Below are 13,569 nucleotides of genomic sequence, written 5' to 3'. Positions count from 1 at the left end.
TTTCTGGTGAACCAAATATACCTTTAAACAAATGTAAAGTGCACTCTCTAACCCAAAAGTAAAGCATTTCAAAGTCAAAAATGTGCTACTGACAAAGTCAATAACATTAAGAAGCACTGTCCAAATACATTTCAACGTAGGTGTAATGGTTTGTCTGTCCTTCAGGCATTAGATAAAGCCTAGAACTCACAAAATGGACTTGACGAAAATATACAAGTGTACTTAATGAGGGAGTAGTTCTGTTTGACCAGGTTGCTTTTTCTTTAAAATAAGCCCATCAGGGCAGCTCACAGCTCCGTTTATGTCTTCTCTAATCAATGTTATGAAAGACCCTCTGCTCAATAACGCTGCTGCAAAGTTCGAATTTATCTCATGGCAACCCTGCAGTTGTGCGGTAATAATAAACAGTTGGTAGTGAAGCATACAGCCTCACTTTAAGACCTCTCTATCACATTTATTCCCATTAAGCAAAAGATAGCTATACCAGCACTGAAACAACAACATCACATCAACCAGCAAAACGGGAAGTTGCAACTTTGCCATTTAAATGTGTTTTGGTCTTAGCAACACTTGTGCCTTCTTTAAATTAGGCTGTTTGCTGTAAGATTAATTGTTCAGTGTCAAATACCTCAAATAATGGTACGGCCTATAAGCCCACACATAACGGTGGGAGGTTCATGGCAAACATTTTCAAATTACAAAACAACATTCAGCCATCTGCATTTGTGTTTAAGCTGTCTAACACAGAAATGTAAACAGAAGCTTCAGGCCAAAATGTTCTTAAATGTTTAGTGAAGCAATATTTAATTCCAAACCTGTATGACTTTTTCTTCTGCAGACCACAAACTGTTCTTGTGCAAACAATGAAAGTCAGCAGGGTCCGAAATAAAACTGAATCTGACTGGTTTTCATTATAGAGGCAAAAAATAATGACAATAATAATTAAGAATATCTTGGGTTCAGCAGAAGCAAGAAAATCATACAGGTTTGGAACAACATGAGGGTGAGCAAAGCTGTGTCAGAAATCACAAAATATATGAAATAAGTAGCATGTCCAAATTCATGGTATTCATAAAACGGGCGAAAGGTGAATGCTACCTGTGTGAATGGCAGTAAAGCACTGCATTTGACACTGTAGGTCACATGACAATAACAGCACGACAAATGTAAATTCAGATTACATTCATACTATATAGAACATCTTCAATAATGTAATTAGACCTACTTATTCAAAAGTAGTACCATATTACAGAGTATGCAATTTCGGACACAGCCTAACTGATGATAGAATTTGCATTTTGGGTGAACTAGCCCTTTAAGATGTCTAATACAAATGTGAAAAGAAACCTTAGGCCAAAATGTTCTAAATGTTAAGCCCTTTAAAGGTTCAGTACAACAAATATACAAAGAACTCTTTCATTCCAAAAATATATATTGTTGTTCTTGTACAGAAAATATCTTAGGCAGGTCCATAATAATAAAGAGAGAATGTCTTTGTGTCCTACAGAAGAAGTTCCCGTGATGGGACGATGACCACAGCGCGAATGTTTCTCTCCGAGTTTGTGAAGGGCTCCTCTTGCCTGTCCGCTTGCAGCCTGTGGATGATGGGAAGGAGGTAAGCGAGAGTTTTTCCGCTTCCTGTCTCCGCAGCACAGAGAATGTTGCGTCCTTTTAGTATTTTGGGAATGGTTTGCATCTGGACTGTGGTGGGGTGAATTATATTCTGACTATATAAAGTCTCGACCAGTTCTGGACAAATATTAAAGCAATTAAATGTCTTTTGGGGGACGGAAGCACTGCCATCACCCTCGTCCTTCTGCTTGAGGACAGATGGTGGAGCACTTTGGATGCTGTTTATGGAGAAGTAATCCCCTAATGCTTTGTTACTCTTCCATCCCTTGGATGTCAGAACCGGTTGTTCAAATTTCCCAAGTGTATAGCCGACAGACTGGTTTAGCTGCGGGTTCTTGCTCTTGATCAACAGTCTTCCAGGCTTGACTGTTGGCAGCTTGTCAAACTTCTTGCTTTGCATCTGTTTGATGTTCTCTATACGTTCTTGCATGCGTCTCGGGATGCGGATCACCACAGGCTGTGAGCCAGCGGTTGTCACTCTGCGTACACAAGCGCTAACGCCCGCGATCTGTCCCCAGCCGAGCTGCGAACTAAAGAGTTTGGAAATGAGAAAGGCGACGCGTCCGATCTTCACTGACTGCATTGTACAAACGAGGTAATTCCACAGCACACGCGAAGGTGAATATCGGATATCCCGTTTAATATGCAGACATATTTAAGAATAATATTTTATGTGACAAATGAGAGAAAACACTGAACGCACACGCGCCCATGCGTTCAGTTCGTCCGGTCGCAGAATGATGACGTTTGTGACGCCAAAATTAAAGCCCGTGGCTCAAACCTGCTACTCTTATATTTCTACGATATATTTATTACATTTAACAAGCGAATCAGATTATGGAAGCAATAACACAGGATGTTGCTCGCAATACAACGTTTCAAACCTTGTCTATAATAGTACAATCTAGAATTGGTAGGCTATTTAGAAAGATTAACAAATAGTGAAGGCATAACAAGTTTATGATTAACTCAATTATTTATTCTAGGGCGTTGACTGATTGTGTTGAAATGTCAGATTATTTTAATTATCTAATACACTTTTGATTAGAGAGGGCTTTTAAAATATATCTTTATATGGCAGAGATTATTATGCTATTGTTTTATTTGAATACCATATCCAGCATAGTGAGATAATTATACATTTAGATTTGCTTTAAAATATTTTTTAAAAAGAACACATTTAAATTCATAGTTATCATTCTAATATTTAATATTTTGTACAAATCATATATTTTATACATTCTAAACCAAACTTTTATTATTATTAATAATATAAAATGTAATGCTATTGATATCAGAAAATCAATTGATTTATGTAATAGATATCATATTTATAGACTAATAGCTGATCTGGCAAATAAATAAATTGCTGCAAGCAGTATTTCAAGCTAGTTCACCCAAAAAATGAAAATTCTGTCATTAATTACTCACCCTCATGTCGTTCCGTAAGACCTTCGTTCATCTTCGGAACACAAATGAAGATATTTTTGATACAAGCTCTCTGACCCTCCCATAGACAGCAAGGGTCCTTACACGATCAAGCTCCAGAAACGTAGCAAGAGTATCACATACATTAACAACATATGCAACGTATGTACGCGGATACGTTGTTTACATCGTGATCTGAACGTAAACAACATATCCCCATTCACATTGCATACGTTGTTTACGTATGTGATATTCTCCAAAATGGTGCTATAAAATGATGCGGAGGAGACAAATTGTTGAATAAAGACGTTTTTTTTTCTTTGCGCACAAAAAGTATTCTCGTAACTTCATAAAATTACGATTGAACCACTGAAGTCACATGGATTATTTTAAGGATCTTCTTGCTACGTTTCTGAGCCTTGATCGTGTTAGGATCCTTGCTGTCTATGGGAGGGTCAGAGAGCTCTCGGAATTCATCACAAATATCTTCCATTTGTGTTCCGAAGATGAACGAAGGTCTTACGGGTTTGGAACGACATGAGGGTGAGTAATTAATGACAGAATTTTCATTTTTGGGTGAACTAACCCTTTAAAGTGCAATTAGCCTGCTACATGGACTATCCCAGATACAGAACCTGGGGAGCTATACCTATAATTATGCCTAGTGTCACAGCTTTGACTTCCATTCTTCATTTCAAAGGAAGATGTTTGATGGCTTGAATGGGCTCATAAGCCTAAATGATTTAGACCTTACTCTACATAAAAGTGGTTTTATGATGGCATGAATGAGCTGCTGTGAAAGATTCAAATAGAGGTGCAAAAGTGCATATAAATAATGTTCTTTATTCTCAGACATTGATTAATTATATGGAAATTCAATAATTTCAGATCCATTTAATAATCTGATCAACTTTTATACAGGGGTCTGAATAGCAATTATGACATGAGATTTTTGTATTTATCTGATTTAAAACATGACATGTACATTTAAATCTATGTTTGAGGCATTATGACTTACACAAACACAGACACAACTGACAGTTAAAGGTAGAAATGTTTACCTACACAATATGCACTCTTTCAGAAAAAAAGATACAAGATCTGTCACTGGTGTGGTACCTTTTGAAAAGGTTTACCTTTGTACCTAAAATTACATCTAAATGGTTTGCATAAAGTATGAAAAGTTTGAAAGAGTACTGCCCCAGTGACAGCTTTGTACCTTTTTTCTGAGGTTGCAAATTCATTTCAAGGAATGTGAAATCAACAGTTTACATGAAAATTAGTTTTGTGCCCCTCGGAGGTGTGCCCACTGACCTGCATTCAGATAATCACAGACATTCAGCTGTGTCTGCAAAGGGAGATAAACAACTCCTGGTGTGAGTATTAGAAAGCCAAGTGTGTTCATGAGTCTTTCTCTGTGTGTGTGTGTGTGTGTGTGTGTGTGTGTGTGTGTGTGTGTGTGTGTGAGAGAGAGAGAGAGAGAGAGAGAGGGAGGGAGGGAGAGAGAGAGAGAAAAAGATAGTGTCATTTTAATCAATAGTTATGTCATAGCCTTTTATTGTTTTTGTTCTCTGTGGAGCCTTTGTCTTTGCTTGTAATGGATACTGAAGGACAGGGAAACTGTTATTGACTGTGTCACTGCTGTGTGTGTGTGTGTGTGTGTGTGTGTGTGTGTGTGTGTGTGTGTGTGTGTGTGAGAGAGAGAGAGAGAGAGAGAGAGGGAGGGAGGGAGAGAGAGAGAGAAAAAGATAGTGTCATTTTAATCAATAGTTATGTCATAGCCTTTTATTGTTTTTGTTCTCTGTGGAGCCTTTGTCTTTGCTTGTAATGGATACTGAAGGACAGGGAAACTGTTATTGACTGTGTCACTGCTTAGTCAATCCTGTCACTTGATCATTGGTTGTTAAAAATGTTAACATTTAATTTAATTTAAATGAAATTAATTAAATTTTTAAGTTTTTTGTTTTTGTTTTTAAGTCTATCTTAGATATGGCAGTCCCAAATTATCACAATTTTCAAAATTCAGCAAAGTTTAAATATATTTAGTTATTTTTTTTATTCATTCATTCATTCATTCATTCATTTTAGAATATTTAATGACATTTGTCACTGTGTCAAAAATGTTGTCATAAGAGCAGTGTCACCTTTTTTTTCCTTTATAACCGCACAATCTAAACAGCTTCTTTTAGCCACGAGCCCTGCAATAAATTGGTGTTTCACTTGAGTGTTTTCACTTAGTAGGCTATCAATTGACAGAAGCAAAAATAGCACAGAAATGTTATTGTAATGCAGTTATTTCAATACATGCTCCATCTGCCTCAGTCTCTTTAAAAATGCATAATACCAATGAGAAAAGACAAATGCTATACCCTAACTTTTTTTTTTACAACCAAGCCAAATTTTCTGTCTAATGTGTTTTTTCTTATATTTATGGTCCAGACATCAGATTCTTCTTTGTATTCCTGAGCTATCCGTCTCAGTAATGGCAGGGTTGTTTATCAGGTCTGAAAAATCGTATTGAATATTTATTGCATTGCAGTGCTGTCTTCCTGCAGATGTCAGGTTGTTATTGGTTTCGTTTGCTACATAGCTGCATGTTGGTATCCTGAGTGAAATTTTTATGTTAAAACTAAAAATTACTGAGTCTAGCCTTTTCTGTTACAGCAAATTTGAATTTTCATGTTGTAGGCCTATTTCAATGCAGGTAAAAATGCCCAAGTTGCGCTACAATACCAGGATATGCCTGCCTTCAGACAACTGATGAATGGTGAAATGCCTCAGAAGGAAAATATGCCATGTAGGTACTATTTTCCCCAGTTTTTCATAGAATATTTGACACAGGTGCTGTTTGATATAGATGTAAAATCTTTAATTGTGAAACTAACTTTATCCCAGGTTAACATGATTTTAGGTTATTTTTAGGCAGTTTTTTTTTTGAATAACAGTATTCTCAGTATCCTTCATGAAGTTATAAATGTTGTGCTGCTTTTCTTTCAAGTGGCTTGTTTTTCAATCAGCCACTGATTAAAATCAGATGTGTCCCTGGAGTCCTTAAGTCCTGACTATGGTTTGTCTTGAGAACTTCCACTTATCTCTCCTCTGTCTCATTCTGCTTTCCATCTGCCTTCCCTGGTGGGTTTTTATCAACACTCAAGCTAATTATACGGTCACAGTCTCAGAGAGGGGTGAAGTAACCCATACCGCCACCAGCATTAATTATTTTCTGGGCATAAAATGAAAATCCATTCTTGTATCCAAATAAACAGAGACACAATATTTGGATTCTCTGGGTTCATAAATAATGATATAAAATGGTTGTAGATTACGGGGCAGCTGCAGAAAGAATGGCATTGGATATAAGATCAAATTACACTGATCAAAATGTGTTTCACTGCACTGCACACATTATAGGTTTAAGATGGGTGCATGAGAGAAACACAGTTATGATGTGTGATTTGAATGACAAAATGATGTTGTTTGCAGGAGTATTGTTTTCTTAAGCCTTTAACATCTTGTCTCTGTACTGAGTCACTCTCTAATATTACTTACTAACACTGTGTAGTGAAGCCCCTTAGTCTGATTTGTTTATAGGTGTTTTTCTGCTTTTTGCAATAAATCTTTTTTATTGTTGAACAGCAATAAGACATTAGCAAAAAACTGCCCAGATTAACACTGATGCCTCTGAAAAGGTTTGTTTGTGTTGAGGCTGATAGCAATTACAGCTTAAACCCGGCATCCCCATGAGACGCTGAGCTTTAATGACTGCCTCGCAGTAATGTCTGCTACATCAACACGATGGCTGTTGGGTTACACAGGATAAATTGTGTGCCCCTTCACACTAACAATCCTCCAGCACCTCTCACAACAGCTCTTACCATTCTCTCTCTCAAAAAAAAGGTTTTATGTTGAGCATAAACTAACTCTGCTTGGTTGTGGCTCTTGTTGTAAGCTCCTCGACCCCTTTCTAGCCTTCATTTAATGCTGCAGCCAAATACACGCTGCTTGTGATGTCAGATATAATGCAGCTTGTTCAGCCCAGAGCTTAACGGCTTCCTTGATATCAAAGGGATTTGTACTGTTGTCTGGAGTGTATTGTTTGCTCCTGTATTGCCACGTCTTGTGTCAGAACATTTAGTAAAAGGCTTTAGTGATGAGTCATAATGTCGAAGAATCAATAAAGGTCTTTAATAGGGAATTAGGAAGTGGAAAAATTGCTGGTAGGATTTTGCTTGGAACGTTCTCTGTCAGAAAAGTGCACAAATGTTGACTTGTACAGTATATGATGTATGAATGATGCATATTTCTTTTCTTTTTTCCCATCAGTATAATTTATTGATTTCTCTTTAGACAAATTTCAACAAAAGCTTGTACAATTAGCATTTAACACAATAAATAAATAAATAACAAACATAAATAGATACAAGTAACATTTAACAAATCACACTTTTAAGTACTGTATATAAATATTTGGGGGAAAAATGAATTATAAGTAATAATTCCAATTATAACATTTACAGACATTTTTGCAAAAGGTGTGTTTAAATGTTAAATGTGACTTTTTAATGACTTTTCTGCTGGATGTATTTGATTCACTGAAAAGAACCAAACTCATCAGAGTCACTGTTTAAGAATTAAACTATACCGGGTTGGTTCACTAAAAAGTTATTCATTCGGGAATCAGACTACACTGGTTGTGCTGTATGTTTTTGATTCAATAAAAATAATTGAATCATAAGAGTCATTTGTTTTGTAATCGACCTACACTGGTCACGACACACTGTAGTTTCAGTAGCGTCTTGTGCTTTCACTAAATATTTAGCACAGGAAACACCTGTCAGAGGCCCTGCTGTTTCTACCTAGTAAGAAGTATTTTCTGTGATCCAATCACAAGTGGTCAGCACGAGCACGGGTTTTCAAGGTGGAAACAGAGTCTAAAACATTTTGGGATCAGATCATTGAAACTACATGCAAAGTTAGTCAAAACATGTCATAGATTTAAGTTTGGTATTCCTCCCGCAAAGGTTAACAGAACCAAATGTCATTAATTTCTGGTTTATACATGGTGTATGGGTTTTATTCTCGGTCAGCCACCCCAGTCTCCAGGATCAAGAGGGAAAGACATTGCAATCTGGTGTGTGTGCCAGCATGTCTAGGAACTACAAACTGGATTTGCACAAAATGCTTCAGAAGACCAGTCTGACTAAAGACTGTCCAAGATCTGGATCTACCTTTTTGAGTGACAAAACAAAAGCTTACTGGCCCATCTTTTTCGTTGCTGCTGACACACCCTACAAAAAAGACCAGCTTTGACCAGCATGAATTTCCAAGCTGGTCCAAGTTTCTTTATGCTGGTTAGTGGTGGTTTTGTCAACCAGCATGTTCTTTCTCAAAAAGCCGGTTGACCAGAATAGTTGTGGTTAAAGAAATTGGATTTTTGGGGGGAAGTGCTCTAATCTGTGGTAGAAGTGTGAAGGATGGGCTTTGTGCTGCTGTTTGTAGACCTCACACCTAACTAGCTTGTGTCATACAGTGTGATGGATTCTTCTGCAGTGGCATCAACTCTTCATTTACAGATCGCTGCTCTTTATTCTGACACACTTAGAGTAGTTGTAGTTGGGAGGGTCACAGAATCCCAAGATACGACAATACAATTTCATCGGGGCATTATGCTGGAGGGTTATCGCTGTGATGGTTATGAAAAGTAATGCTGCTTACAAAAAGTGATTTCTCCAGAAAGTGAACAACTGCAAGATGAATGTTAATTTTCAAAGTTCTTACGATATTGATATTTCTGTGGTCGTAAGTGTTTACATAGCAAACGTGTTTATGGCTTTTGTAATTGTCAGAGAGTAGGAAGTAAAAAGAGGGAGAGCAAAGGGGCGGTGGTTCTGGGACATGGTGTAAACTGGACTCAGATGTGCATCCCTGTAAGTCATTCACTTTTCTGTCACATTTTGTTGCCATTTCAATTTTTTTTTTCCAAATCTGACTGACCTGCTGTATGCCTCTGACTTAAATTTTTGTTTTTAACTGCCTGAATTTATATTTTTTTCCTCACTGAAACGTTAATTCCCTTTATTGTTTGTGATCGAACTGCATGCTTGCCAGATTTTTGTGATTGGTTTGTAAAATTTATTGTGGGTGGATTCATGACATTCTGTCTCCAGGGCAACGTACATTAAGGCAGTTATATGTGACAGAACCAAGGTAACAGAACAGAAGAAATCCATCATTACAGTACAGAAGGTGATGTTTCAGTATGTCTTTTAATTGCTTCTTATTAACTTTTGAAAACAATTCACATTGTAGTCAGCTGATGAGATGTTTTTATCTTGAGTGCATTTGAATTTGCTACAGCTTCAGTAAAATACACATTCGTCATGATTTAATTTTTTCAAAAAAGTGTTTCTCAGAGGATATGGTTGAATCAAGTTGAAGCTATTTTTCATTCATAGTTTCTTGCAAATAATCTGTAACAAATCCCTTATCTAGTATGCATAACTTTTATTATTGTTTCCAGTGCTGCGTCCACTTATGCTTTCTCCACATCATGAGCTCAACATATGCCTGGCCCAGTTGTTAATGTGCTTCATAAAGAGCACTTACCTTGAACTTTTTTGTCAGTTCATTTATATATAAGTAAAAGAGGTTTTACTAATTTCTGTTTTCCATAAAAATTGTATTTTGTACTGTTCATTGTCATGCCAAGTTTCAAGACACAACAGAGAGAGACAGAGAAAATCAATGAATTATAATAGAATTTATGCATTTTTCATTAGCATCTTATGTAAGCCTAGCTCAGTGACACTATCATCCATTTTCAGTTATTTATTTAAGTAATTCTTAAAAGATGCATGCAAGGTGGAAGGGTTTCTGTTTGTACAGGAATAGTTTCTCTATGGATTCAAATTAATTAAACTTTTTCTTTGCAAGCAACTTTTGCAGAAATGTGACCCTGGAGCACAAAACCAGTCTTAAGTCATTGGGGTATATTTGTAGCAATAGCCAAAAATACATTGTATGGGTCAAAATTATTGATTTTTCTTTTATGCCAAAAATCATTAGGATTTTAAGTAAAGATCATGTTCCATGAAGATATTTTGTAAATTTCCTACAGTAAATATATAAAAACGTAATTTTTGATTAGTAATATGCATTGCTAAGAACTTCATTTGGACAACTTTAAAGGCGATTTTCTCAATATTTTAATATCAGATTCCAGATTTTCAAATAGCTGTATCTCGACCAAATATTGCCCTATCCTAACAAACCACACATCAATGGAAAGCTTATTTATTCTGCTTTCAGATGATGTATACATCTCAATTTTGAAAAATTGACACTTAAGACTGGTTTTGTGGTCCAGGGTCACAAATATTCTATACACAGTCTTCAGATTAGGCCCTAAAAGGATTACATGTTTCGAAGCAACGTCTCTAAATCTGTTCGATGTGTATATTGAAATGCTATATTAGAGCCATTAGTAATCTGAGTTAGCCTCAGTCTGTCAGTGATGCGGCAGACTTTGTACTGGCTAAAGCAAAGGTCCTGCAGATATAAGATTTGATCAACCATGATGACAGTAAATGCAATTTAACACTCATCTGAAAAAAGACTCGCCTGTCTGATTTTCTTCTTTCTTTTCAGAGTAAATCGATCTTTCAGTTTTATGAAATTCTGTAAAAACTCTGGAGAAAATAACAGAAAAGCATTGTTGCTTTACCTTGACACATGCAAACAAAAGAGTTTTAAACAGCGCAAAAATCTCCTCTGCTGAAAATTACCGTTTGTGACCCTGGACCACAAAACCAGTCATAAGGGTCCATTTTTTTTATTTTTAAAATAATTTTTTTTTTTTTTAGATTTATACATCAGCTAAATAAATAAGCTTTCCATTGATGTATGATTTGTTAGGATAGGACATTGTTTGGCCGAGATACAACTAAATCTGGAATCTAAGGGTGCAAAAAAATGAAGTTTTTATATATTTTCAGTAGGACATTTACAAAATATCTTCATGGAACATGATCTTTAATTCAATTCAATTCACGTTTATTTGTATAGCACTTTTCATGATGCAAATTGTTGCAAAGCAGCTTTACAGGAAATTTCTACATTATATTTAGTAATAGCTTATCAGTGGTGACTCAATTTGGTGTCCATATGGCAGACATGTACGGTAAAAATCAAGCAGTTAGTTAATGTCATGTAATCAAACAGAATGTGAACACTATTAACAGTAATGATTATATGTTGCAATCAAACTTATAGCAAAATTTGGTAGTTTTGTATGTTGTCTGAGAGTTTTCATCATCTGAGGTCTTCTGAGGGGTTGGCATCATCTCTTCTCAGGTGTTCGGTCATCTCTGGTCTTTGTAAGGGCTGGATCCAGACTGAAGCTTGTGTAATTCCTGTGACAGAAACAGAGAAGGAAATAGTGAAAAAATAGCGTAGCTGCAGTTCCAACTAAGCAAAAAATCTTGCAGATTTCCTCCAGTTCAACCCAAGCAAAAGAATGTTAATGTGCATTTGATCAGCCTTAAAGTAGTAATATTTTGTAACTGATAGGAACTTAATAGGTAGCCAGTGCAGAGAATGTAAAATTGGGGTAATATGATCATATTTTCTCTGCATCAGAAACAGGTAGCATGTTCTGTGTCTTGGCAATGTTTCTAAGATGGAAGAATGCTGTTATTGTAACATGGGAAATATGATTTTCAAAAGACAAGTTGCTGTCTAATATAACACCCACATTTTTGACTGTAGAGGAAGTAACTACATCCGTCTAGATGCAAACTGTAATCTACGAGATTCTGTGTACTGTTTTTGGTCCAATAAGTAATATCTCTGTCTTGTCCACACACTCTGTTAGCTTAGATACTTTAGAAGTTTCATCTGGTCTTGTTGAAATATATAGACGAGTATCATCAGCATAACATTGGAAACTAATCCGGTATTTTCTAATAATATTACAGAGAGGCAACATGTATATTGAAAATAGCAGAGGGCCTAGGACAGATCCTTGTGGAACTCCATACTTTACTGGATTTAAAGGGGTCATATGATGCTGCTAAAAAGAACATTATTTGGTGTGTTTGGTGTAATGAAATGTGTTTATGCGGTTTAAGGTTCAAAAACCACATTATTTTCCACATACTGTACATTATTATTTATCCTCTATGCCCCGCCTTTCTGAAACATGTCGATTTTTACAAAGCTCATCGGTCTGAAAAGCAAGGTGTGCTCTTATTGGCCAGATATCCAGAGCGTTGTGATTGGCCGAATACCTCAAGCGTGTGACGGAAATGTTACGCCCCTTACCATATTGTGATGCCCTGTCCATCCGCAGCGACGAGACAAAAACATTAAAACCCATTATAAACGAGGCATTTGTTGCATCCAATGGGGACATAATTACGGATTATAATTACTTATGCTGTCTTTTTACAGCATAAGTCATTATAATCATAAAACATAAAACATAAAACCATGTCTGCATTTGTGATCGGAGAAATGACAAACAACAAGTGCTACTCTATACACTGCTTGGAAGGCCAAACAAAGTAGTTTCACTTTCACAACGAAACAGCATCACACAACGCGGCCTTGAGCGAGCGGAGGCCGGAGGCCTAGAGTCGACTCCTTTGACGAAGGAGTGTCCGGCGGGCCTGCGGCAACCACGTGACGACCCCGGGCTGGACTCCGCTTCATCCACGGTGAAAGCCGATCCGGCGATCACAGCGCAAAGTTGATGTATTTCCTCAGCGACCAGCACGGATCAGCTCTAGGCATGACGAAGTGGATATCATCCTCTTTTGGAAGGCCAAACAAAGTAGTTTCGCTTTCACAAGGAACCAGCAGCGCCTTCACGACATGGCGGCGGCGGCGGCGGCAACAACAATAATACAGCGAGAATAAAAGTTACGCCTTCTTTCTTTGTGTGAACATTTGGGCGGCGTTATGCAAATCTTCCCACATAGTGACGTAGACATGTGGGGGCGTGTTGGAACGAGCCATTTTAGGTAGGCGTGGTTGACTCTTAACTTTTATAAAGAATATCTCATTGGATTTTCTTATGGACTTCTTTATGCACCAAGAGCTTGTAACACTCCAAAGAGAAAGGAAAAATTGATCATCGCATCATATGACCCCTTTAATTGAGATGATTCCCCGTTTAAATAGACAAAGTGATAGTGATCGGAAAGGTAGGATCTACACCATCTTGAAGCCTGCCCTTGAATACCTGTATAGTTTTGTAATCAATCTATGAGTATGTCATGATCTATAGTGTTGAATGCAGCAATTAAGCTTTAGCGTTAGTTCTGGCAGGTCACGTGAGTCAAGCTTGCATCAGCTGATTCTCAGCTGATCACATCTACCTATAGGAATACGACACCTATCGCGGCATTCCTATATAAGCTGTATTCAGTATTATTCAGCAGCTTTTCAGCTTGCTTCGGAGCAAATTAAGCATCGCTGCTCGCAAATCAAACTGTTGCAGCGTGTTTC

At 37.0% G+C, this 13,569-nt stretch overlaps 1 protein-coding gene across 1 annotated transcript; it reads right to left on the bottom strand.

Annotated features, from left to right (window-relative positions):
- Nucleotides 1–1,501: 1,501 nt before the first annotated feature.
- On the bottom strand, nt 1,502–2,396 carry LOC107563484 (probable ATP-dependent RNA helicase DDX28). The gene has a single exon (XM_016248372.1). It carries the CDS (start codon nt 2,213–2,215, stop codon nt 1,502–1,504), a length of 714 nt encoding a protein of 237 aa, XP_016103858.1. The 5' UTR covers nt 2,216–2,396.
- Between the last annotated feature and the right edge of the window lie 11,173 nt (nt 2,397–13,569).

This window comes from Sinocyclocheilus grahami, unplaced genomic scaffold, assembly GCF_001515645.1.
Source record: "Sinocyclocheilus grahami isolate Dianchi unplaced genomic scaffold, SAMN03320097.WGS_v1.1 scaffold876.1, whole genome shotgun sequence".
In the NCBI taxonomy this organism is placed as follows: domain Eukaryota; kingdom Metazoa; phylum Chordata; class Actinopteri; order Cypriniformes; family Cyprinidae; genus Sinocyclocheilus; species Sinocyclocheilus grahami.
The sequence above is the reverse complement of the archived record's forward strand: the minus strand, read 5'-3'. Positions and strand labels throughout refer to the sequence as shown.

Bases quoted from the DNA above. Each gene is read 5' to 3' on its own strand.
- LOC107563484 (XM_016248372.1), bottom strand. From the start codon at position 2,215: ATGCAGTCAGTGAAGATCGGACGCGTCGCCTTTCTCATTTCCAAACTC.